General features: G+C 32.5%; 1 protein-coding gene across 1 annotated transcript in view; it reads right to left on the bottom strand.

Moving 5' to 3' along the window:
• The window catches only part of LOC120340140 (dynamin-binding protein-like), a 36,439-nt gene extending 20,221 nt beyond the window's left edge, over positions 1–16,218 (bottom strand). Inside the window, exons 1-10 of the mRNA XM_039408399.2 lie at positions 16,012–16,218; positions 14,166–14,288; positions 13,350–13,565; positions 12,551–12,958; positions 9,868–11,314; positions 9,548–9,703; positions 8,311–8,602; positions 7,493–7,652; positions 972–1,047; positions 248–419 (exon numbers count right to left, since the gene is read on the bottom strand). Coding sequence (XP_039264333.2) covers positions 248–419; positions 972–1,047; positions 7,493–7,652; positions 8,311–8,602; positions 9,548–9,703; positions 9,868–11,314; positions 12,551–12,958; positions 13,350–13,565; positions 14,166–14,288; positions 16,012–16,207 — 3,246 coding nt within the window. The 5' untranslated portion in view covers positions 16,208–16,218. The remainder of the gene's footprint in view (positions 1–247; positions 420–971; positions 1,048–7,492; positions 7,653–8,310; positions 8,603–9,547; positions 9,704–9,867; positions 11,315–12,550; positions 12,959–13,349; positions 13,566–14,165; positions 14,289–16,011) is intronic.
• Between the last annotated feature and the right edge of the window lie 465 nt (positions 16,219–16,683).

Raw genomic sequence — 16,683 nt, 5'->3', positions numbered from 1 at the left:
AAAAGCACCAATGTTTATTTTGGTATTTACTTAATAGTCTCATTAGGTACATTTAAATGGAAAGTGTAAATATAAAACGTATATACCCACATTTGTGTGTCACTTTAGCTTAACATGAGCGCTCAACAATATGACATTTCAAAAGTGTAATATTTAACTCACTTACTACGTAGCTAGCATATTAATAATAATTTAAAGTCACTCAAAAATAATGAAGATATTTGCTAAGCATACAAAAAAAACACACCTGTCTATCTATTAATTCGTTCATTATATCTTCTACAGTAACCGTAACATCAGTTAGAAAATCTTTTTCTGTGTTATATAATTCTGTAGCCACCAAAAGCCGTCTTTCTTTTCTCTTTTTCCTAATCGAACCTGGAGACTCCATAGCTGGTGGAAGAGGTGGTGCAGATAAACTATGAAAGAAATAAAATTTAGGTTACTATATGAATGAATAACATTCTTGACATCTTGTTTGACATATATATGACTCATGTTCTACAAAACTCAGTTACATATAACAAGCATAAACAGATATATTAGGTTCTGAAATAAGCAGTACACAATGATGAAATCCGTTTTCGACCTTTAGTAATATTAAATATACCCAAATATATTGTTATTTCTTTCAAGACTATGACATACTGGTAATACAAAGATATCAACTAATTATATTTTATTAATACATAAGAATAACATAATCTCTTCTCACAAAATAGCAAGTATATTTATCAGCTTTCATTAAATATATTATTATATATATTTTACTAAGGAGCATTTAAAGTTTGAATATGCAATAGAATTATGCACAACAAAAAAGCACAGCATAAAGCCTTATTTTATTCAATTCAATTTGTTTATTACTCCACACCGCTGCGATCTATATAAAATTAACACAAATAATGAACATGGGTCAATGCTTCATAAAATTAGTCCTAAAAATTACCAAAAAAAGCAGTAAAACATACCTTCCATCTTCAACTGTATTAGTCTTGGGTCGCATGTGTACTTCGATACTTTCATATATGTGATCTTGCTGTCCCTCTGTAATAGAACACGTACACCAATGATAAGTTCATGCCAATAAAACGATACTAGGTGTGTACGAAGCAAACATTGTGGAATATATGTTGCTGGGATACAACTTAATATTGACTGATTTGAGTTCCCAACATTTTCTGAATGCTCCCTGGTGAGTCCCTGCTAAATCAAAAAATAACAAAACATATAGTACTTTAACAAGAATGACCAAAATTATATTTAAACATTTGTTTCAGTTCAAATGGTAATATGTTTCATGTTGAATTCGCCGACAATGTTAGTATATTCACTGGGATGTTTTCCTACCTTCGCTCTAAACAAGACTCCTCATACAATCAGTCATTAATAAAGTGAGGACCTCATGATTTTAAAATAACTACAACAGGGTGTCCAAAAAATTTGCCTGATTTTGCAGTGGAAATGATTAAAAAAATTTTTGTCTTAGTTCATTAATAGTTGCTATTGTGCGAATAGTTCTCATTTATCATGCAATAGAATTTATTTGAACTTGCAATTGTTATTGCTATAAAATCGGGCGAAAGTTTTTGTACACCCTGTATAACCTCTGGTTTGTTATTGTCTAAGCACGTTAATCACTCTCGGTGTATTGGTTGGCAGTTGGCACAAGGTTGAAATCTGAGATTTGTAACCTGTGAGGTCAACATAGGACTACAGCACTAACCAACAGACCATTACATTTACACAAACTGGAAATGATAAATTCTTTTTAGGAATTCAGGAAAAAATATCATTAATCTTGATTACTGTACTGATAAATATATTACAATAAACTACCTTCATCAGAATACTGTGAATTATCTGAGGACGCTACATCACCATAAGCTGTTTCTGGTGAATACAAACTACTGGTATTTTGATAAAGTGGATCATATTCAGTCTCTTGTTCATACAGTCTTGTGTCGTGTAAGCTAGACTCTGTATCTGTAACTTTCACAGTTGGAATAACAGACGTTGGTGATTTTGCTTTGATATCATCAGGAAGAACATCTTCAGCAACACTATAGTCAGGTAAAGATGGTTGTACATTCGTCATACTTATTTCCATATCATAAACTGGATTAGAAATATGGTCGGTCACTTTTTTGCTCTGATTGTTGCGACGCATCCATGCAAATTTGGATGGTTCAGCTTCACCAACCATTCCATAAACTCCAGAATCATATTCTTTGTTGGCTGCATTGGTTACATCAACTGCATCGCTTCCGATACTGGAAGGACCTTCATTATAAATTCCCTCCTCCATTTGATAGTGTAGTTATTCACTAATTGTATAGTTTAATACTGATAATGTATTAACACTGTTACAATGACAAAGTGTCAATGTGAGACTGCCAAGATGAAATTCAAAACAGGGAGAAATCTAAATCTAAAGCAGAGAAGCTCCAAGTAATCGAAGGTGAAAAACTCAGAAGTGGTGAAATTTAAATGGAAGTCAAAACATGAGTTTGAACAACACAATGAGATAGATTTTAGCTGTTGTTTTCTTATCTGGTATTCTGATTTCTCACAAAAAATCATTACTGACTGTATTATATCAACTATATCGTAATATCTATATCGACTGTTTGACCTCAGATATTCAATATAAAATAAATTTGCTGATTAGCCATTAGTTATCTCAGTCCTCCTTTATATAAGACCCTATAATTCTAATAAAATTATTTTCCAACATTATTTTATAGTAGCATTCCCGTTTTTATAGCATATACATATCCCAAGTTGTTATAAATTTAATCAACTTGACAACCAAATTAAAAAATATTCAAAGCGTAGCTTTGTATACAATGAATTCTACCTGAAATAGCTGGTTATTTTACAAATAGTAAAATCTTGCATTCAACATCATGAATGTTACGCCCAATATTCAAACACTGGCAATAAAGCTATAAAAATTGTAACCTTAGGGTTTCAGTAAATATAAATTTAAAGACAGGAACGAAGGTCATTTTATTGCGCAAGTCAAACATTCACTGGATAAAGTTGATTTAACATTTTTAATACTCAAGAAAATTTATGAAGATTGTTGCAAACTTACAGATTGTTGATGAATTCATTAAAGACCAAATCTAATGATTTGCAGATTGTTAATGAATGGAATTCAAGACCATATGTTGCTAATTTACATCTTTATTTAACAAAGGCTACAATAACAACACATTAATGCAAATAAACCAAACTGTATAGCATTACCAAATGTCAAAATAAGAATTTTAAACTCTGCTCAATTTCATTATGACTTCAGTGCATAATTGCAGAAATTAAAATTATTGCCACACAAATATAATGACTGTCAGACATGTATACAACCCTTTTCATACAATAGGTGTTGCAATATTGCAATAATACCATTATTGCAATATTGATTTCAAAGAAAGCTGCAACAAATACTTTTGCAGAGTGTATGAGACATCTCCATTACTAACATTTTATGGTGTCCACTGATAACATACAGACATATTTTAGGTGGCCGCAGAAAAACTAGACAGATTTAAAGACACCATATCATTGCATTACGCCTCACTGCTATAATTCTGTCATCATAATTATATTGACTCAAAAACTAATCCAGTATATTGGATGAAGATATATTGCAGATACTTTAAAAAATCACTAATACATTAATATGCTCATTGCACATTTAGGTTTGCCTCATTATAGCCTTATCAACTACTGCAACAATACCACGTTAAAATTCCCATTACTCACACCTACAGTCATAATATCACTTTCCTACTGTTGAATGACATTTTGAGTAAGGTACCTACATCTGTAACTGTTGGTACCGGACTCACTTAATCTCTTTCATGAGCCCAACCATATAATAACAGTCAGAATAGTACGTGCGCCTAGGGCACAAGGTACCTGATCAACCAAGCGTAAATTTGAAGATAACAACAGTCGCTCGGTACTACGGGCGTATTCAATCGTCTTCGATAGTTAAACCAGGACATTTACAGAGAGTATACTTGCGGCATTTCGTTACAAACGACAAACTACCAAAACGCCTTCGCAAAAAAAGACGAGTGTGAGAAATCCCACAGTCACCAGAAGCGAAAAACGACTCAAGACAATTTGCGTGATATCTGTCTGCCATCTCGAGGCCAGTTGCGATATCGTCTGCGCGTGAAACTAACGAAAATGGCTAATGACCGAATGCTATAACGATATGTGCCGGTATTTAACTCTTGTCTTGTATGCGATTTGGGGGTTTTGTAATATATATAACTGATGGTTATCATAATCACGAGACAACCACAGGTGTCACGTGGCGATGACAATTTTTCGTCGGTATTGAGAAAGGAACTGCCCTACACGGGGCGTTCGTAATGGTGCGCGGGCTTTGTTTATTCAGAGCGTTTTTCCTTACCATATAAATTTATGTGTAATGCATACAATTACACTGTACTTGAATTAAATCTTAGGACGCAAATGCAAACATATCAATATATTACCGGGAAGCCGATTATTCACGGGGAGAACGCATATTTAAATTGTCTATCCATAAAAATTATTATTTTCGACGAATATTAATTCATTTCACTGTGTACTACTTTTTCAACCGCCCGCTCAAGATTCGTTTTGTTTTCTTACATATAAATTTAAAATACGACATTTCCCACATAGAACAAACGCATGGATAACATCGGTTTCATAACTACCAAACGCGATTCCCAGAATTCCATTTAAAAAATCTCCTCTAATTAAGGAGATAGCATAACGCAACTGCAGAGCAATGCCACAAACACGGTATATGGATATAGAGGTCGCGCATGAATACCGCAAAACCTCAAGAAAGCGGTAAACAGAGTTTGTTGAAAACATCGGGCGGACAAACGCGACGCAGCGCCCGTCAATCACGAATTTTTAAAACTAAAACAGCAAAATGTAGGGGTGAAATAATATCTCATAGCACTCAGGAGGGAATTTGAAAACAGAATATATTAGCCTACTATATATGTATAAAAATAATACACCGATATTTAGTGACAAGACATAAAATGAAAAGCATTATGAGGAAAATAGAAAACTTGATGAAGAAATATCACAAACAAGTCCCTTAATTACCGGTAAGTATAATTATTTAACGGGATATTGGAGCTATCACAATGAGTCTGGACTTACAAAAAATGCTAACCAATAAACAGTATGGTTTAATCCCAATAAGACTCCCGAGACCGCTATGAAGCTCCTTAACCATGTGTAAAACTCATTTCAAATGCAGATTGGTCTAAAATCAAAAATTGCCTCAGACAAATACATGCAACTTCCTTGGCTATTTATTGGGCGTTCGAAGGTATTTGTACCAAGATGACGCACAACCTGAACAACCCTAACCTGGTACACATACTATGATCAGGCTGTGCGCCATCTTGGTACGAATACTTCGGGGAGCACCATTTATTGAAAATCGATGACATGCATAATATCTTGTGTCAGCTACATTCATTGCAGACCAAAATAGTGAATTTCAACATTGATCTACTGACAATCCAACATGTTAAATCTTGCTTGATGTCCAGCAGGCAGCAGTCAATGTATATGTAGATAATATGCCAGAGAAAACCTATCCCAAATATTGATTGATTCAACATATAAGTGCTTATGTTCTTTACGTTATGATATGTCATTTAAAGTGTTTTTTCTTCCTAATTGGCCAGCATGAATCGTCATGGCATTATGTGTATAACCAAACAAGCCAGTATTACCGAATCGAGCGAAACATTTCAATATTTCAAAACTTTACTATGCTGTCGATCTATGAACACTGCTTTTCGGAAATGACATAGTATGACTTTTATAGTCATTCTCACAATAACAGAGACCAATAGAATTTCGTGATAAAGCCAACAAGGATATAGTAGCATTTTCAATGTTCACTTGATAACAAGCATAATTTTGTAAAAGCAAAAACTAATCCTATTCCAAAAAAATGCTTTTTGATGCATTCCGCAGGCATAACATCGAAAATTTCTAAATTTACTGTTTGCTATGGTTACAGCAAGGTGGAATAGACAAAATATACCAAGTCATGAATTGTATTTTCAATCAGCCTGGAGTTATAAATAATAAATACCATAGCTTTTGTAGTGCAATCATGTTTGAAGAAAACAAAAGATGGGAAAATTCATCAAGCATGATTTCATTGTTGAATCACAATGGCAGTGATAACTTTTTATCATGAAGCCCTAGTTATCTGGTTTATTTAGATATTGATGAACAACTTTTCCATTCAGTAGCATATGATACAATTTTTATTTTTATTTCCCCAAAAAAGAATCCCAATAAGACTGCTGGACAAAATGAAATTGATCAACCATAATAATGATGCGTCGAAGATTTTTGTCAGAATACCAGTCTATGTCAAAGGGATATGAACTTAAAAGTTCATTGCCATTAGATATTTGATTCACCGATTGGACTCAACTTTGTGGCTTACCTACATTTGCATCATAGTTACAATCTCTGGCTTGCTCAAGGACCAGGCAATGCTCTCCCTGTATTCAGAAGAGTTGAACCATAAAATTTGCACAGCTGGTGGATTAATACAAACTTGTGTTCTTCCTTTACATGATTTTTATAGAGTTATAACCTGCATTATAAACCCTACTCTTTTGCCATATTGTACCTTATTTTCAATAGCCATGAAACAGCAAAATCGTGAGTATACTTGAGCGCAAGTCTTGCATTTCTATTATTCAGAGAGAAAATACTGAAGGACATAATTATGAGCTTTATGATGCTGTAATTAGTGTTTTGTCAACCTCAACAGTAAGGAAAGGAATGTTATTATGTTCTCTGTCCACAATAGTACAAAAGTCCTTCCATAATGGTGGCCAATGGGAAAGAATTCTTCAGCAGCGGATGTAGAAACTATTTTTAAACCTAATTTTGGTGCAAATACTTTGAATCTATATCAACACTGCCTAAAACTGGTTGTAAATTCAAGCTCTTGTCAGGAATTTTATCAAATAAATGACCAGGTGTCACAAATTACAGTTCAACATGAAAACAACATTAGTGGAGCCAAAAGACTGTCAAATTTATTTAGAGAATGGAATGAGAATGAGTATTGGAAAGTGGCAGCTGCTATCATACTCAATCACACATAATTGAATACAAAGTTGATACCCTAATATATCTTATTTTAATATTGATAGATTCTTGAATATATAGTTAAAACTTTATAACGCCTGTCATTTGAAAATTAAAATGGATACAAATGGTTGTTTCATACAAGTTTCACTTTTTTTCAGAAACTTTTTTTATAACACAGGAAAACTGGCAATTATTTCACAGTCATGATTTGATTTGTGTGTAATGTTTTTTATCAAGCATATTTCAAAACAACTTCACCCCTGAATTAACTGCTGCTTAGATACCTTACATTCATTAGCATCAAATATATAAAATAACATTACTAACTTACCAATTACGTTATGAAACTCGTTTTGTAGTCTTCGAAGATTTGATTTAACAAATTCAAGATTTTCTGATATTTCTCTTCGCTCCTTCCCATCCAGAGTTGCTTGATACAATGATTCTAAATCTCTCTTCATCCTAGTGTATTCTTCAATGTCGGATCGTAACTAGAAAATAAAACATTCAATTGCTGAGTGTGTAAGAGTGTAAGGGCAATCATTTGATTGAGGTGGCTTAAACTGGAGCATTGGTCAGTCTAAAATTATTAATCCAGATTTAAACAGTAAGAATGGGTGAGCTTTTCAAAATTATATAGAACTGCTCTTTCTAAACACACTATAAAGAAAAAAGCCCAGCCTATCCTTTATCACGGAAACAGCATGAATTCATTCAATGAATGACGTCCGTTTTGATTAGTTTGTCAAAAAGCGAAGTCAAATTTTCCTAAATGACCTAATATGCATTGTGTATAATTGCAGAGAAGAATTTCAATATTAAGCAATAATTTTAGATATTCAACAAGAAATTTTGCAGAAATGCTTCACATCTAAAATGTTAATCAGTTTCAAAGACAAATCATGAATTCAATAATACATTATGCATACAATATATATAACTTATTAGTTATAATGATATGTAAAATTTATTTTCTAAATGGCAAAATTTGCTAGTCAACCAACACAAGGATTTATATTTCATTTTCAATAATAATGCTTTGGACTAATTTTAAAATATTTTCTGTTTTTAGTGATACTAAAAACATGGGCCAGCTATCAATCATGATTGAATCAGAAAATAATTAAATTGCTGTTAAAGCAAAACTACCTTCTCCATTTTCCCTTTTATTTCTTTTGTAGTAATCAATTGAACTCTTTCTTGTGTTCCACCATTTACTGTTCTATTGCTATGAACAGAAATTGAACCAGCTTTTGGTGGATTAGCAGGTCTTTGAGGTGCAACTTTTTTCTGGATAGGCATTGGTGGTCTAACAGGAAGTGGAAGTTGTGGAGCAGGTCGTGAAGGGGTCAGACTACCAGGATTGACTTCATTTTGAACTAGTGATGCTGACCAGTAGTCTTCTTGTTTATTCTTGCTAAAATGTTGAAGTGATTGCTTCCTAAAAATTATCGAAGAGAAAATTAGTGAAAAAATAGAGAGAGAAATAGATCATATGGATGACAACACAGTCAGTGATCAGTCAATACAAGGGGGCCCAAACTTTTCAAACTCAAGACAATTTACAAATTTACAGAATTGCAATTTCATATAAAATAAGAAAAAGTTTTAAAATTGATACACATTTACTGAATGCAATATTTGAGCTTTGTTTTAGTGCGCATAAACGATCATAATAGCTGAAAGTCAAACATGGTTAGCTGCACTTATTTTCCAACATTAGTTTCTGCGAATTTGATCACTTATTCAAAGTTTTTCTAGATAGGAAATCATTTTTAAAAAGTTGATATTTCATGACGCAGATGCATTACGGCGATGCAGTAACCACTAACCACCGGGTTTACACAATTGTAAGTCTAGATTGCATTACAATATATGGATCAGGTTGAAAATTCTGATGAGCTAATTAATGAACTTTTCGTTATATTTAAATGTTTAATTAATTTAGGCTTCCATGGCTTGTTAAGAGTAAATATTTAATATCCAATATGTACAGTAAAAACAAACTTTTAGGTGAAGCTGAATATTTGTTTGAAAATAAAGTTTTACTTTATGTTCAAGTAAGTTTTACAGTAGGGTTATTGGAGAAGTTCTATTTCAGTACAGCCGGCCAGAATACTCCTGAACTAACAATCTTGAATGATCTTGAATTTGATAATATATAATGCTTAGTATACCACCAGAATACTCATTCATTCAAATCCAAATAATTGAGTAGAATTTATCAGAGAATGATTTCATGTTGAAAGATTATATATACAGCCCAAAAAAGGTTAACAATTTTTACATTCTGAATGTAAAAAAATGGTAACAATTTTTTGACCCATCATGTATATATAGCAATGGCGAACGAAATACTGTTCAACAATAAGAATGCTTGTCATACCTTTGAGGTACGGGAGGACTCCATATTGATTTGGTTTGTTCTGGCGTTGGTGTTCTATCATTAGAGTGGGGAGGAATTGGTGGAGCTGACCTTTGAATTGTTCTGTTTGTTTTGATAGATTTATTGGATGCAGAAGAGGCATCCGATAACCTTGACCTAATTAGAAATAAAAAAATCAATAATTTCATTTTTCATATGAATGATGTCTATTAAGATTATGCCTAAAATAAATCAGTCTGATTATTCTAAAACATAGTAAGTAATTGCACACAGTTCAAGCAAGAATTATACAAGGCAATAACATAAACTTATATTCTAACCTTGGATCATCCATAGAAGATGATGATGTCGTGCTCACAGTTGACGAAAAATCTTCAGAAGTTTCAGTTGTATTTCCGGATGAATTTACAACATTTGTTGACCTTTTTCTAGGTGAAGTGCTTCTAGGGCGTCCATTTTCAGTAATTTTATCAGTAAAAATGTTTGTATTGGACCTAATTCTCCTAAAATTAGGATCAGATGGAACTCGATCCACACTTCGCTTCATTGAATTTCGTTCTCGCATACTACTGCTTCTATTAACCGCTTGACTGGACGTTCTAGTGCTGTCAGCAGCTTTATTTTCACTACACACTTCCTGAATTGCACTTTCTTGTCGAATATTTTGAGTAGTCACATCGGTGACTTTCCCCGCTCGCTGCCAGGCTTTTAAATGAACCATTGCATCTTTAGGGCTCGTATCATTCCGTGACATAGGATTTGAATTACTTCTGCGAATTCTATGACTATTAGATGGCGAAAGCGGCTGTTTTTGTAAATCTACAGATGTTGATTTCTGTAATGTTCTAGGACGAACATTTCGTCTGTCATAATTTCGTGAAATACTAGGTTTTTGAAACACAAAAGGTTTTGGACTTAAAAATGCTAATGATCGTGTTGAACTCGAGTCCGCTACATTACAATGTTCAGGTACAGATGACAAAACAGTGCTTTCATGGCAAGATTGTTGCATTTCAGATGATTGGGAACTATATTTTTTTGTTGAATCAGCAACGTCTTTTACAGTATTTACATTACGTTTTTCAGTATTATTTTTCAGTAACAATTTTGATTTTGAGTTTTCTTCGGCTATGATTTCCACATAACTAATAGGAATAATTCCATTTTTCTTTGATTCATTTTCAACTTTACACCACTCTGAGTTCACTTCTCGAATAATCCAAATTATGTCACCTTTCGTTACTGACAGGTCATGTTGATTTCTGCTATCATAGTCATACATAACCAGAGCTTTTCTCTTTCCACAATCCAAAGATTTTTGATGACCCTCTTCGATATTTTCAGTGGGGTCATGTGACTCAGAATTATCAACATGTTTTCTTAGGATATTCGTCACAGTCTGTCTGGCATGTTGGGTTTGAGGCTTCATATTATTAAAATTCTCATTGTTATTAACAATTGTTTTATTATTATCACAAACAGGTGAGTTGGCAGATGAAATATTTTTCTTATCATTTGACTGCATATCAGAATAAGAATCTTTTGCTTCAATGGTCTGTGATACATAGGCTCTTGCTACATACCCTTCTGCGTCTCCTACTTTACCCATGAACCAATGTTCATCAACTTCTTCATAAATAGGAATAATAGTTCCTTTGTGAAATGATAATTCTTGCTCAGATGATCCACTGAAATTATGCAATGCTTCTACAGTGTATAAAATATTCTTTACAGTTGATTTTTCAGTGGCGTCTTCGGCAATATTATCTGAAATTTAAATTAATAGTCATTAAAAAAATATGGAAGAATAATTGACAAAACGGGAGTGCTATTCATAAAGCATGAATATCATTTAACATCCATACTACGTACAGAATGGCTGCGAACATGGATGACAAAATGAATTGATTCGAAATTTATTATTTGATATTTTAAATTCTTTATTTTAGAAATATTTCAGGATGAGTTATTCGGACAGTTTTTACTTTTTAAAGCAATTGAAATGTCACAGTATGACTAAAAATGTCTTCACTTAATTTCTATAACTGTAAAATATAGGGAATCAGTCAATCACTTAATACCGGTAATAATTGTTTATATCAATTTTCCTGTATTTTTCCAAATTTTGACTTGTATGTGTTATTTGTTTGACATAAACCAATTAGGAATATATTCAATAATTCATATTTGAAAAATTTTGGTCATTTCAAAATGTATTCGGAATAGTAAATTTATCGGTTATGGTCATAGCTGATCTCCACACAGAATTTCAGAATGACGACAGACACGTCGTATACAGTATATTGTTATTATTGTAACTCCCAATTGAAATTCCAAATATTGTTACAATAGAGTATCACATACACCATTGTTCACTTGATATAATTAGGCTGGCATTGTATCAACTAGCAAAAGGGTGAAATTGTTACAGCACAGCTGATATAGGCTATGAAGTGAAATGTTGCATGCAGGTATACAACACAGAACAATATTGACTAATTATATTGTCCTTGTGAACTGTTAAAATAATATTTATACAGTCAATATCTATGAAATATGGATATAAAATTAGTATTTAATATGTATTTCCATAGATAGATACACATGCAATGCAAATATTATATCTTCTAAGAGTAGATATCAAAAACATAAAAGCACACACAACCCGTCAATCATTGATGATGTGTGCATCGGAGTATAGAAGTTTAAAATTTATGCCACAATAGAAAGCTGTTACACTATTATATGACAAATCACAGCCTTGTGCCTGATTATATTCACAGACATTCACTTCTCTAACAGTTTCAAACAAAACGCTTGTTTTAAATGTGTTAGCATTGCAGGTAAAAACATTCGATTCCAATTCCCATGTCCACAACCTAACCCAGTGGCAGCTTGTGTAGAACCTTGCTCAAAGAGAGAAAGACATATAAAACCTTGTATAAGACAATACAGAAACTGGATCAAGGATTTGCCAGGAAAATATTTATATTTTTTAGTTACCTGATTGAGTTTTTGATGAATCTTCATGAGTGTGAAAATATTCCGATTCTTTATGATTTCTTGTTAATTTGGTTTCTTTTTTAGAAAACTCAGCAGCAGAATAATTTCCTACGTTTACTACACTATCAGCAACGACATCAACATCCCCTTCTTTCCATCCTTTATTTTCATTATGATCATGAGAGACGTCGACAGAAAAATGATGCTGTTCAGTAGACGAAGTTTTCAAAGGTGCTTCAAGTTTGACAAAAGATGCAGGGAATGAGCCGGACTCTGACCCAGTCTTGCCGTCAAACCACAGTCCATCATCTGATACTCCAGTGATAAGAATTTCATCTCCAACTTGAAAGCTCAATTCTTCATCTAGCTGTGCTGTCAAGTTCATAATGGCTTTAGCTTTTCCCAGAACTGTAAAAAAATTGTCTATTATAATTTACATGACAAAATTTAATAATTAACGATTCCAAATAAATTCTACAGTAATATTTTTGAATGCACGATATCTTCTAAATTTGATCATGTGCAGTAGAAGTTAATGATAATGTATATTTGATGAGTTCAATACATGAAAGTTGAAGTATACAGTAATAAACATTTAATTTGATATAGTTCGCAAAAAATTATATAAACACCTTACTGATCATACTGTGAAGCATCAATTGCTTAAAATTATAATTTTTCAAACAAATATATATATTAAACTAATCCCAAAATAGTATTCATATTTATGGTAAACTAATTAGGGACAATAACAAAAGCCACATGCCTCAAATCAATTTTTCAAGGATAAAATAATCACCTTCAGATTTATCAGCCATTCCTTTGGTAGATTTGATCTTGTTTGCCGGTGGGACGACCGGAGCTTTCCTTCGCACTGAACTTTTATTGAAAGAATCTATCTTTGGTGATGGCAGTTTCGCTGTATAATTAAGGGGGAATATACCCCTGTTTGAGTTTCCGGAACGACCTGTACCCCATTCATTATTGACTTTATTTTCAAGTACAATTATGTCACCTGTGAGATATTATTCAATTTTATTATTTTATTTATTGCTAATATAAGATTATGCGTTTCTGCATACACTCACATAATTCCAATGAACTCAATCAGCATTAGAATTTTTTTAAATGTACCGTAAATGTCTTTTTTCTGGTTCTTTTAAGGGCAAATATAATTGAAGTTCTATGAATGAAAATATGTATTTAACGAGTCAATTTTTAATTTATATCACATTAATAAACAGAATTTTTAAAATGAATTTTTCAAAAGTATCATTACGATAATCCAATTTCCAAATAATTCATAAATTACACACAACTCACCAAACAATAAAATGAGGCATCTCTTGCATTTCTTAGTTTTAAAATGAACTATAATTAACCTTGTTGTCACTTGTAAACAATGTAAATTACTACAGTAACCACAGCATTATTTTTACAGTCAGATAAAAATTCCAATATTGGCTTAGAAATTAAATCTTATGTATTGCTATTCCAGCTTATGGTAGCATCATAACAAAAATTAGAAAGAACAACATTGAAAGGCATAATATAAAGATAATATCTAAAATTGAACAATGCTTGTCATTAAAAGCTGTCAAAGAAGCTTTGTTACCTTTGTTAAAGGAAAGATCACCATTCACCTCAGGGTAGAAAGCATCAAGTGCATATAACAATACTTCATCTTTTGAATGTTTCGGTAAGGCAATGTCCACAACAAAATCAACTGGAAACTGACCTGCGATGGTTTGCATAGAAAATATTAAAGAAAAACTATTCAGATAATATTTTTTGAATGATGGAGAATGCCTTGTCTTTATGGATCTCACCGATTAAAATAACGAGGGCTTAATAACCAAAAGAACAAAACTTTAAAAAACTTTTTTTAACCTATTAATAAAATAACTCCTAACTTATTACTAAAATACATTCGTTCTTTTTCTTGAAACCCTCGATATGCCATTTATATTGAATAAATATATTATACATTTATAATAAATATTTAAATAACACCAATAATCGTAGATTTGACTCAAAATACCAGCACACTACCAATGTCTACCAGTACGACATACCAAATGAACAATAATTAACAGGTGAAAGTTATTAAAAGCAGTCGAACCAAACATAAGTGGAACATTTTTAAGAGTGAACAATGGAGCAAATGATATAAGCATTATACACTTGACTCTTTCAAGTGCACTTATAAGGAAGTACGGTATGTTCTCGAATTCGGTATTTGTCTACATTAAGTCAGGAAAGTTTTGTTATTTGTGATTGTGATATACCGTAATTACTTTCTTGGTAGTAGATTGATAACAAGATAGCAAAATTGAGCCAAAAACGGAAAGTGCGAAAAGGAATATTAAGCGAAGTTTTCTGAAATCATTCATCTCACTGATTCATTGTACTCTTATTCAAGTGTTTAGAACAATTTTAACCATTTTAGTGAAGCGGAACCCAATGTAACATTCCAGTGGCTTGAGGAACCCTTGTGCAATACTTGTACGAAGAATTGTACAAACTATAAATGTATATAAAAGCAAAATAAAATGGTCTTCAAAATGTTCAAGTTCAATATTAGATGCTAAGTAAAACCTGAAAGGTATTTGATTATAATTAAAAACTATACATATGATAATAAAGACTCTCGGGATTAAATGTAAACTAGTAAAAAACCCTGGACAGGACAGGCTGAACCATGGTTGAAAAACTAAGTTGGATTCGCAGCTCGCCTAAAATGTAATAAATTGGATGAACAAAGCTGTAACAGACAGATTTCAGCTTTTCCATCCTTACTTAATCAATGCTGCCTATACAGACCCTTGTTTAATGAAGTTGTAAAGCATCTCATAAAATAGACTAGGGCCTCAATAATAGTGAAGCAAGAAAATTCTATTGGTACAATCTGAGTATATGAGGTCACAATAATTAATATGGCATTCAGGTTATCATATTGTCAGATCACAAAATATATACCTCAAAAGAGCTAGATCAGAGTTTCTCAAACTGGACTCTCAACCCACCTCGGGGCCAAAAAGTTCTCTGGGGCAATGAGCGAAGGCTTCCACTGAAACTATTCGCAAAGACTACATTTCAAAGTTAATTTAAACATAAATAGTTTGGTCATTTGACTGTAATCTATATATTATTTTAATCTCCTTTGTTGGCTTCGTACTATTAAATATTGCGAATACACCAACTGATAAAAACCCATCATTAAAAACAAAATTATACTTTGTTATTGAAGAGCAGGGGGCCTTTGTAATGTTGAATCTTTGGAATGGAGCCACATATTATTAAAGTTTGACAACCACTGAGCTAGATACTCTATACGCCCATCTTTGCAAAAAGACGCAAGTCTAGATAATTACTTGGCTACTTGTCAATGTTCATAAATGAATCTAAATTGGAAGTAAATTGCATAATAGTAATAGCTATAAATAAAAAATGATACATACCAATCTTTCCATTATTAAGAGTTAATCCTTTCATCCAGAAATCATCAATTTTATTGTGAACTTGAACCACATCCCCAACTTCCAAATTCAACTCATCAGAAACACTGGGTGAAAACTCGAATAATGCACGTGCAAACCATATTTCAGAATTTCCTGGTGGTGGCCTGAAATTGGCCTTACTCTTACTAGGGTTCATAGTTCATGATAAAAACTGGTTCGTTGAAGATTAAAAACAAATAAATGTTTATTTTATTTTTTTATGTAATATAGAAAAACAATAACCATGCATATAATATATATTATATATATTGAACCATCTAAGAACATGGTCTACGGCAGCAGTTCTCAAACTATGTGTCGCGACCCACTGGTGGGTTCGCATAAAGAATTTGAGTGGGTCGTGAAAAGATGTAGGAACCTTTGAATTAATTATACTGGTTATTAGGATCGGTGGCGACTCGAATACGGAAATCTTCAAAAAAACATAAGAAATTAAATTGAATTTAAATTCTGATCTGTGAAAGTTTCCTTTTAGGATCATCTCAAAGGAACAAAAATTTGCTACACAAAGAATGACCATGTGGCTTTTCTATGCATAGCAGTTTTGTGCACTTCTTGCTGTGTTTCCCTGAAATTTAGATAGGATTTAGATTTATTTTTTTTTGAGGAATA

Source organism: Styela clava, chromosome 9 (assembly GCF_964204865.1).
Source record: "Styela clava chromosome 9, kaStyClav1.hap1.2, whole genome shotgun sequence".
Lineage (NCBI taxonomy): Eukaryota > Metazoa > Chordata > Ascidiacea > Stolidobranchia > Styelidae > Styela > Styela clava.
This window is presented reverse-complemented; position numbering and strand designations above follow the sequence as displayed.